General features: G+C 43.8%; 1 protein-coding gene across 1 annotated transcript in view; it reads right to left on the bottom strand.

Annotated features, from left to right (window-relative positions):
- The window catches only part of RANBP10 (RAN binding protein 10), an 83,192-nt gene that overhangs the window by 17,521 nt on the left and 55,336 nt on the right, over nt 1–10,335 (bottom strand). Inside the window, exons 6-7 of the mRNA XM_009319979.1 lie at nt 7,356–7,378; nt 887–1,071 (exon numbers count right to left, since the gene is read on the bottom strand). Of these exons, the coding sequence (XP_009318254.1) occupies nt 887–1,071; nt 7,356–7,378 (208 nt within the window). The remainder of the gene's footprint in view (nt 1–886; nt 1,072–7,355; nt 7,379–10,335) is intronic.

Raw genomic sequence — 10,335 nt, 5'->3', positions numbered from 1 at the left:
AAATCAGAAGCAGAAGCAACAGCCATAAACTTGGGGTTTTAAAATATAACTATGGAATTGGCCTCCATGAATTACTGTGAATATTTAAATGTGCATCTTTTAAAATCCAATTAAACTACCATAACTTTCTGCAGCAGCAAGTCCCACAGTTTCACCATATACTTAGTGAAAATAATATTAATTTTTTTTTAAGCCAGAAGGTGCTTTTTCTCTAATTCTTGTGTTTTGAGAAACAGTGAATAATCACTTCCTAGCCATACTTTTCATGGTGTATATATAAGTGACTGACAGACAACTACAGTTCAGCTCCCTCAATTACCTCTTTCCAAGCTGTAGAGCCTTAGTCAACTCTGTCTTTCTTCAGGCAGAAGATGCTCCTGACCTCTGACAACTCTTGTCAAGTGTTCTCATCAAGTTCCACTCAATCCTTTTTGCAATGGGAAATACATTCAATATTCATAAATTTAAAAAGTGCTATAATTGTGTTTTCAGTTAGGTTGGGTTTGGAAGCCTTTGGTTTAGGCTATTTCTTGCTCTTTCATTTCTGAATTCAGCTGACTTAAATCCTGGCTTTTCTCCTACGTTAGAGTTTTTATGGTGTCCTCTCCACTCCCCTTCCCCCAGTGCATCACCTCAAAGTGTATGTTCTTCCATTCCTACAAGCTTTCATGCAGTCTTTGGCTGAAAACTTCTCCCATATCTTTTACATTTGAAACAGCAGCAATCTACACAGGAAAGACTATTAAACAACAAAACAGGGGGTAAAACAATTTGAGCAAAATGCACTGACTGGCAATTTTTGCCATAAGAAAGCATAAATCAGCATTAAAAAAGTATTTAAAGCCTAAGAAAACAAAAGAAGCTGAACACCAGAACAGTGACTTACTTCTGCAGCATGGCTTGCCACTCGCCTAGTCTGTCTCCTATGGGAAACCGCTTAATGGTGCTCTGAATCTTCGCTCGCCACTCCCTCATGTAGTCCTCAATGTCGAACACAAACGGCTGCTGCCCAAAGTTGGCATCGACTATCTCTCCTGGAGTCTGGAGACCCACTGTAGGGTAGAGATTTGACTGGGAAGGAAGAAAAAGAAACCTACATTAAACCCAGCTTTCTCTTTCTGGTTCCAGTCGCACGGTTTGGTAAGACAAAAGAGCTGCTCTTTAAATTGAAACATGTAATGGAAGAGGAAGGGGCAACAGACCTTTAGGTACACCTCAAGGAACCCCATGACTTATTGTGCAGTTATTAGAAGTTATTGCATAAAACCAGAACGATGGGATCAATCCCCCAGCAGTCTGTGATCGATGCCACGACTGCTGTCTATGGCGTGTCCACTTGCTGGCTTGCTTTTCTGCAATTTCTACCAAAGTTCAGCAGTCAGTAAATAATAATAAAAAAAAAATATGAAAAGGGCATCATCTCAATCAGCAGATCTAAGTGTTCTCCACTGTTTCAACTGAACTCTCTTATTCCTTGGAAGCTGCTGTCTAAATATTTTACATCTTTGATGAAAAGGGAATGGATGGTAGTGGAGCTCTGACGTTAGGTCTTTGATGATCCCAAGACAGCAAGCCATCCACACAAGAAATTCCACTACTGGTAGATGAATTTCATTTTAAGAACAAGCATATGGATCCCAATGGGAGTTCTGACACCACCCCCACCCTGAAAGACGGGAAAAAGAAAAAGGTTACCACTGTGAAAGTACCTCTAAAATTCAGCCAGTAATTCAGCTCCCAAAGACTAAGATCTAACTGAGCACAGGTGGTAAAAGTCTATCCAGAAGTTCTCTGAATTCAGCCTATTTTAAGAATAAGCTTATGGATACGAATTGAATCCCTGAACCCACTTAAATATGGGATAAAGAAAGGGCATCAGAAGAGGTACAGGGATGCCTGGTTCTCGCTCTGGATCACATTTTTTAAGAGCATGTTCCATTCACTCTCCTGTTACTTTTCTGCAGCATAAATTACTTTTCTGTTTGCAACACAAACTTCACTAATCCTCTGCTTTGGAGCATCTGCTGATAGCCTGCGGGGTGTAGGAAGCAATCTCTCTCACGCCACTCATGAACTGTTTGGTGTTGGGTTTTTTCACTTTGCTTTAACACACTGGAGACTGCCACAGCCAGAAATCAGACACTGGGCAAGGGACATGGATGCACGTAGTGAAACTGAAGTCTGGAAGGTGCCTGGCTGCAGTGTCTTGCCCATGGCTGATCCCATGTCGGACGTTAGACCAGTGGAGGAGGAGACCCCTCTCTCCAGGTCAAATCAGCAAGAACTACTACTGGTGGTTAGACGGTCATCCTAAAGAAAGCTAGGATGATTCTCTCCTCCTCTATAGCACAGGGCATGGACTTTTCTACAATGATCTGGAAAATTTATTCAACTAATTCTTCACTATTGTGGAGACCTGAGACATTGGCAGTGTCATTGATCTCCCCTTGAGACCTACTGTAGTTGTGGATTTTACTTTTTACTAAAGGTATTAAGATTGTTACGAGTCCTAATCACATTAGCAAAAATGGAGCCAGCATGTCGTGGGAAGTGATTACTTCTCTCTGCTTTCACGGGCGCAGCTACATCTGCAGTACGTACTTGGTTCACCCCCTCCACATCCACATCCCCGGGACAAGAAAGACATTCACAAACGGGGTCCAGCAGAGTTCTGCTAAAATGGTCAGAGGGCTGGAGCGCATGGCATACAAGAGAGGCTGAGGGAATTAGCTTGGAGAAGAGAAGGCAAAAGGCAAAATCTAACTGCAAGTCTTCCACTCCCAAAAGGGAGGTGATAAAAAAGACGGAGACAGATTCTTCTTAGAGGCGCTCAGTGAAAGGGCAATGGGCACAAGTTGCAGCCAGGGAAATTCTGATGGAGCATAAGGAAGAAATTCTTCCTTGTAAGGATGATTAAAGACTGAAACAGATTCCCAGAGAGATGCAGCATCTCTGTCCTCAGAGATTTTCAAAACTCAACTGGACAAGGTCCTGACCAACCTGCTCTACCTTTGAAGTTATTAAATCTCAAAAAACAAAGGAAAAAAAGAATCTATAAATACAGGCTGGAAATTGAAATCAGAAATCAGGATGATTGCATCACTGTGACTCAGCACACCTCCTCCTCATCTATTCTCACACCAAGGAAGTCGCTGGGTTAGAAGGTGTGCAAAGAAAATACAGCATGATGAAGGAGGAGCTACCAGAGGAAAACATCATATTTAAAGTCAGTCTCTCCTTTCTTTCAACGCAGCCGACAGGGTAATATCTCTAATGAGGGTTCAGATCTTTTCCACAGTCCATACTTATTAACTTTTTAGTATTATGAACACAAGGACTTCCAAAGCCAGGAATCAGACCCCCAAAATACTTGGAAGTTAGAAGTAAAAAACCCCGTATTTTTCAACCACTTTTGGGTATGTTCATCTTTGAGGGGAAGCTGGCTACCCCCAACTTGTCTCTAAGTTAAAATTCCATTTTTCACATGTAGGATGTGTCCTCTCTCTTTAGCAGCTGTTGGGAAGTACACGTATCTCCACCACTCTGCCAGACGTAGGGAGACATCATCACAGAGCCCACGGGCCAGGCAGATGCTTCTCCTGCCAAGTTCTTCAGGCACACCCTCCCTGTGACTTTTGGACCACCTCTTGCCTCTGATGTTGGCAGTCAGTTGCTCACAACCCCCTAGTTCATCCCGACTTGTTTTTTAACCTCCTTGTCCCTTTGTGCCCCTGCAATCCCCCCTGGGCTCTTCCACTTTCGGCTTTTTTACATTTCCTATTGTTTCAGCAAACCACCAGGCAGGATAAACCTGATATGGGCTTGTGTAAATAAGAGAGTTAGGCCTAAGCATTAACTTAAATCAGTGAAAAAGGGGAAAATTCCCTCTGTGGGATATTCACTTCTATTTGCAAGCAGTTATTTTTGTATTAACTTCAACCTGTGCTAAGCCCAAATGCAATTTTTCCCCTCGCTGTATATTTGTACAGATGCAAACACTCTTCAGAGGGAACTGAAACAAGCTGAAGCAAATACGCTTCACTGTGTGTGAGAATTATCACAATAAAATGTGGTTTTCAACTGTAAGTATCCATTTCAACTTCCTAATATTGCAAATATTGCAAATTATTGTCTTCATCATTTGCCTCTGAAAGAGGAATTTTGCAATAAGCCCTTCAAGGGAACAATTTCTAGACTGGTAATATTTTGAAGGGTCAAATTAATTCCTTGTGTAATCTCACTGACGTGCCAACCCAAAAAGTTATTTAAGCTTGAAAGGCATACAAGTAATGGGGTTTACTGGCCAAGCTTCTCACTGATGTGTGCTACCAGTCAGCTTCAACATCACATAGGCTGTAATGCAAGAAAAAGCTTTCAACCTACAGCCCCTCCCTGGGGGATTTCAGTAATTAGGTATGGAATAGAGCCAGAGCCAAAAAATGCATGTCAAGCTGCTCAAACCAGAGAACCTCAAGGGTCACTCAGGGAAGACTGCTGTTTCCATTCCCGTTTGCAGTTAAATTTTTAGACTGCAGCTTTAGCAGGTGAAGAACACAGATTACATTCTATATCTTTCATATGATGGATGTTTTCTCTTCTTTACCTTACAATGAATGGATATTGTGTTCGAGCCTGGATCACAATGCTATAATAAATGAAAAATACCACTTGCATGTTATATCAACTTCAAATTCCCTACTACCTCAAGACTTCTACAATCCCTGACAATAGTCATTATATTTAAACCAAAAGTCTATCTTGGGGTTTGCATCCCCTTCTTCAGGAAAGGGCAGTAACCTCAACTGTTTGGGAAGAACAGCCAAGAAGCCATGGACCGAGGGAGCAAAAAGGGCCAGAAAAGGACATGGAATACATAGACGCCTGCAAGGGTGAGGGAAGAAGGCAGTAATTCAAGGGAATGATATTGGAAAAGGAGGATGGGAATGATAAAAATCAGGTGCAGGCATCCTTAGGATGAAGCTGCCAACACAGCAGCTGAGCCACTTAGCACATGGAGAGGAACGTCCAAAATCCACACCGAGGCAGAAGTCTCCTGTCCTTGCTCACATCCACAGTTAGGGGGCGAAATGACCCAGTCAAGCTTCTCTTGCCCTCTTTTTAAAGAGAAATTATCTCATGGAGGATAATTCTCAACAGCAGGAGGCCTATAGGGCATCCACTGTTCACCCTCCTGGCCCAGAAAAAGTGTTATGGATTAGTCGCTGCTGTAAAGGCCAGAAGGAGATTTCCATGGAAAACATCTCCGCAAACTCTGGCTGGTAAAAGGCACAGAGATACCATTTAACCATTGGAAACTCTGCCACAAGGAATGTGAACAGCTGATCCCCAAAAACACCTGACCAGATCTTCCTCCAGTTTAACACTAAAACAACATCTCCTCTGCACGGGACACACAAACAAGCGTGAGATCCTGTAAGGCTGACCTGGTGAGATCAAGAAACAGCAGGATGGGGGGATGTCCTGGGCTCAGGAGGGTTTTGAATTCAATCTCAGAGGCACTGCAAGACCTCACTGCTGCAAGAGCCCTTCCGTCAGGTCTGCTCCCATGCATCTTCCCCAGCTGTTCGTCCCCTATTTGTAACAGAGACTCAACACCGGTGTGAACAGCCTACGAGTGCACGTTAAATGCATCAGCTCACTGTGCACTCCTGGATCAAAAGGATGCAAGTTAAGCTAAGCAGGACAGGTAATTTCAGCCTGCCGGATCAGTGCTGCGAAGCCCTACAGCAACACTTTAGCTGTAAACAACAAAAACCAGTATGTGTGTTTGATAGCTATTTTTGATTGATAAGAGCCTAAATAGCAACTAACTAACTATCTATCTATCTATCCATCCCCATGAAGACTGCTCTCATCTCAGAAAGAGGAGCAGTCTAGCCAAAGAGAAGACAAAGCGGTGAAAAAATTAGAAGGAATATAGTAAAACTGTGACTCCTAATGTAATCTATATCCACAGGGAAAACAAAGAGCACCTAAAACTAAGGGGTATACCATAGAAACGTCTTCTTGCCATGGATGCAAGGTTGTCACAAGACCTCGCACCAAAAGGACAGGTAAAATATTCTTTTACTTTAATAAACTGTACTTGGACCAAGTGAATAAACTACTGTGAAACAACCCACATAATGAGGGTTTCTGGTTTAGAATACACTGCAACACTACCAAGTTCAAAGAGCCTAGGAACAAAAAAAAGAGCTGTATTGACAGCTGATGTGAAAAGGCAAATTAAATAACTGGAACGAACCCCGCACAGACACTGGCTGGGGTATGGAAGAGATCTGTAAAGCCATAAATCCCATTGGGAAGGTGAACAGGGAGTGCTAGTCATTATTTCTCACAACACAAAAATTATAGGAACAAAATAGATTTTTTGGCAGGAGATGCAAAACAAGCTTTCTTCCACACGACGTGGAAGTCAGCCAAGAAAATCGATCACTTTGAAGGCCTAAACAAGTTATGGAAACTAAGAACTTCCTCAGAGGAAATTCTTCTGGGGTTATTAAGTACAAAGACAGGAGTGCAACCTCTGGGACAAGTAGTTCTATATATGAGAGAAACAGATGCAGTGGATGTATTGGTGTATGCCTGACCTGGTTTTATCTTCTTTTCCTAAACACCTGCTCCTTGTCCAGGAGCACTGTGAAAGTCGTGCTTTTCTAAGACCCGACTAGACGTTATTGCCTCGTGTGACTCAGCTGGTGTCACTGCACTCAAGAGTAACTCAATATCGGGGCTGGTGAATCAGAGGAGTAACTATCAATCCCACACGGGTGCCAAACACATTCCTCTAGCAATTCCACGAGCTGGTTACTCATCACGGGTGGAGGCTTGACAACAACCTGTGCAATGAGCCAGCTGAGCCTGACCTTCATTCTCAGAAATACCCTTCCCTAGCCACACCGTGGAAAGGGAACAACTCCACCACGGCTGCAAGACTTGGATGAGACAGGAAGAAGCTAAAAATAATATCATTAGGTATTTTTGGGCTCTCTGATGATGGGACATGAGAGGCTACTCCATGACTTTGCACATACGCTCCCCACAGTCGATACTGCATTTGGAAGACAGTGACCTGTAATGAAGTTTGAATCCTCGCTTTAATTCCAGAAGGAGCAACACATTCTTCGAGGTGGTGAGGGATGAGAGGAGGCATGTGAGTAGACCACAAACCCAGCCACAGGATTACGAAGTTTCAGAAGAAGGAGCATCCACATAATTCAGTAATGTGCGTTACCGTTTTTTAACAGAAAAAAAAAAAATCACACCCCCCCACACTCTTCCCCCTCCCTTCTGTTTGCATCCTTAGTTAAAATACTGAAAATAGGTGTACTTACAGGGAGGTCTGTAAAGGCTATACCTGTGGGGGGAAAAATATTAGAATTAAAAAGACAAAGGATTTTTTTCCCTGCTTGGCTACATCTTTAACATTCTACAAAACGTTACTGCATTTCAATAAATCCCAGCTCTGACCCTGCATTTCACCACCTGTCATATTTAGAAGTAACTTCCCTCCCCAGTCCCCTCCTCTGCAAGGTTTTGCATCTGGAGAAAGGTTCAGGGAAAAACCTAAATGTTTCAGACATCTCTCCCAGAAATTGTATTTCCTAAAAAACAGCTCCTCTTTTCTTTGCTTCTCCCTTTGTTACTATGAAGGAGTTGGTTTTCAAGACTCACTTTGGCTTTAGAAACAGAGTTTTACTGTAACGTTGCTTTGGTTTAGGCTATAACTACTTCTCCTTACCAGCCAGAGAGACGGGAATGAACATTCAATTTCCCCCAGCGTTACAGCTGGGGAGCAGCCTTGCGACAGGACCAAGCTGCAGCCAGGAGCACCTGAGAAATACTGTGCAATGAACAGCTTCATCCTCAACTACACTGCTACAGTTCCAAATGTAAGAGATGGAAAAAAGTGTCTGGTTTCCCTTTTCATTTACATTTGGCATGCGAGAAAAGAGGTATCTACTTAAGCAGAGGCAGCCATTGCCTAGGATGGCTAACAGAGTTGTGGCCAGAGACAACGCTCAGCTACAGAGTCAGCTACTCTGCATCTGATTTAGATGTGAGCTCCACTCAGAAGGAGGGTGCCTCTCCTCCCTCTCCCGTGGTGTGTGTCCCTGCATCCGCCGGGCAGCTGCACGGTGAGATGGATCGGACAGCGACAGCAGCTCTAACCCACGGGTTTTGGGTCACCCTCACCAACAGCACAGGGGAAAATGCTGCCATGCCCTGTTCGCCTTATCAGGCTGGGCTTAATTCACGTTTTAAGCTAACATTTCAGGAGACAATCTGGAAGCTGCAGTCTTGCCCCACGTGTGCTCCCAGCAATGCTTTCTGTCCCCAGCCAGAGGAGGGCTGGTACCCACACCAGTATGCCCAGTTCTCGCACCCGTCCCACCTCTCGGCCACGCAGCAGTCCCTTCTGGGTGGCAGTGAAACAGCTGCACAGAAGCAAGAGCACATCGTTCTCTGTTTTCAATGTTAGGACTATTTTAACCAAGAGCTACAATGTAATGTTACCAGATCAGCCTGAAATGGTAATTTAAACCGATTTTAGGAGTCAACATAGGAAACAAATAATTACTATTTAAAACAGCACAGATCCAAAATCAAATGCTCGGAAAAAAATCCCAAATATTTTACTAAATAATTTAGTTTAATTAACATCCTGGCAGTTTGGACCTTGTCTGTTGAGTACCCTCTCTACAACCCAACCAAAAACTGTGTTTACAGGTGATGTCGAACACCTGGCTGGGAAAAATGTTCAGTAAGCATTTCTCTCACCCCAGCACTTTTCCCAAATACTGTTCCTCACTCAAACCTGTTTTTCACTTTGCACTTGTTTTGCTCAGCCAGATGAAAGCTTGTTTCTACCCTTACACCAGAATAAGGCCAACCTCCTTGAGTCTGCAGCCCACTGGAGTCCTCCTCTGCCACCAAGGATCACTCAGAGCCAAAGGTGGCCTGGCTTTCCCGTGACAACTCATGCAGCTGTACAGCTGGGAGCTGCATCCAGCAGACGGGCAAGCATACAATTTTTGAGCGGACTACAAGGTGGGTGGAAAATTGGCTGGACTGTCAGGATTGAAGGGTTGCGATCAGCAGCTCAAAGTCCAAGTGTTGTCCCTCAGGGATCGATGGTAGGGCCAATACAGTTTAATGTCTCTACTAATGACCTGGACGATGGGACGCCGCGCACTCTCAGCAGGTTCACAGATGTTACCAAACAGAAAAGTGGACAACATGCTGGAGGGCATACTGCTATTCAGAAGGACCTCAACAGGCTGGAGAAATGATCCAGCACAAACCTCATGAAGCTCAACAAAAGCAACTGAAGAGCCCTTCCACCAGCTTGTAATATTCCCAGAAAACAGGACAGGCTGGGGCTGAATGGAGAGAAAGCAGATCTGCAGAAAAGGATGCAGGGGGTCCTCCTGGGCAACAAGTTGAGCAGGAGTCAGCAGTGGGTCCTTGCAGTGAAGCAGGTCAACCACATCCTGGGCTGTATTAGAGTGTAGCTGGAGCTGTATTAGTAAGCTGGGCTGTATTAGTAAGAGTGTAGGTTAAAGGAAGGGATTGCTCCCTTCTCTTCAACACTTGTGTGTCTAAACTTGGGAGTATGACGTTCCCTTTTGGGCTCTCCAATACAAGGCAGACAGCAAAACTGGACTGAGTCCAGCAGAGGCCAACAAGATGAAGGGAAGCTATGGGAAATTGGGATGTTCAGTCTTATTCAGGGGTTGTTCAGACACTTACTGCTGCCTACAACTACCTAATGGGAGGGTGCAGGAAAGACAGAGCCAGACGTTTCCCAGAGATGCATGGTGACAGGACACAGGAGGCAACAGAGACAAGTTGCAACATGGGAAATTCTGATTTGATATTAGGGGGGAAAAATTCCGTATGAATGTGGTCAAACACTGAATCAGGGGACCAGAAAAGCCCCCTGGGGGATCTCCATTCTTGGAGACAGTAGAAACTTGACAAGTTTCTGAGTAATGTGATCTACTTGGTCCTGCTTTCAGCATGACCTCCAGAAATCCCTCCCAATGAAAACATATAGAATATATAGAATCATAAAGTTATTCTACATATAACTTATTACACTGCCTTTAAATTAAGGCATGTATATGTTTTGCATCCTCTATTATAGAACTAAGACCAATAAAATGCTTTACCCGTACAAAACTACATCTGTTGCACAAATATGTTTGCTTAGAGAGTTCATCCTGAAACTGTACTGCTACACACCTGCATCCAACAAAGTCAACAGCAGAAAGCGAAAGAATCACAGCTCTAAGTAGGCAGCCAAATTTG

The sequence above is a fragment of the Pygoscelis adeliae genome, unplaced genomic scaffold (genome assembly GCF_000699105.1).
Source record: "Pygoscelis adeliae isolate BGI_AS28 unplaced genomic scaffold, ASM69910v1 Scaffold390, whole genome shotgun sequence".
Taxonomy (NCBI): Eukaryota; Metazoa; Chordata; class Aves; order Sphenisciformes; family Spheniscidae; genus Pygoscelis; species Pygoscelis adeliae.
The sequence above is the reverse complement of the archived record's forward strand: the minus strand, read 5'-3'. Positions and strand labels throughout refer to the sequence as shown.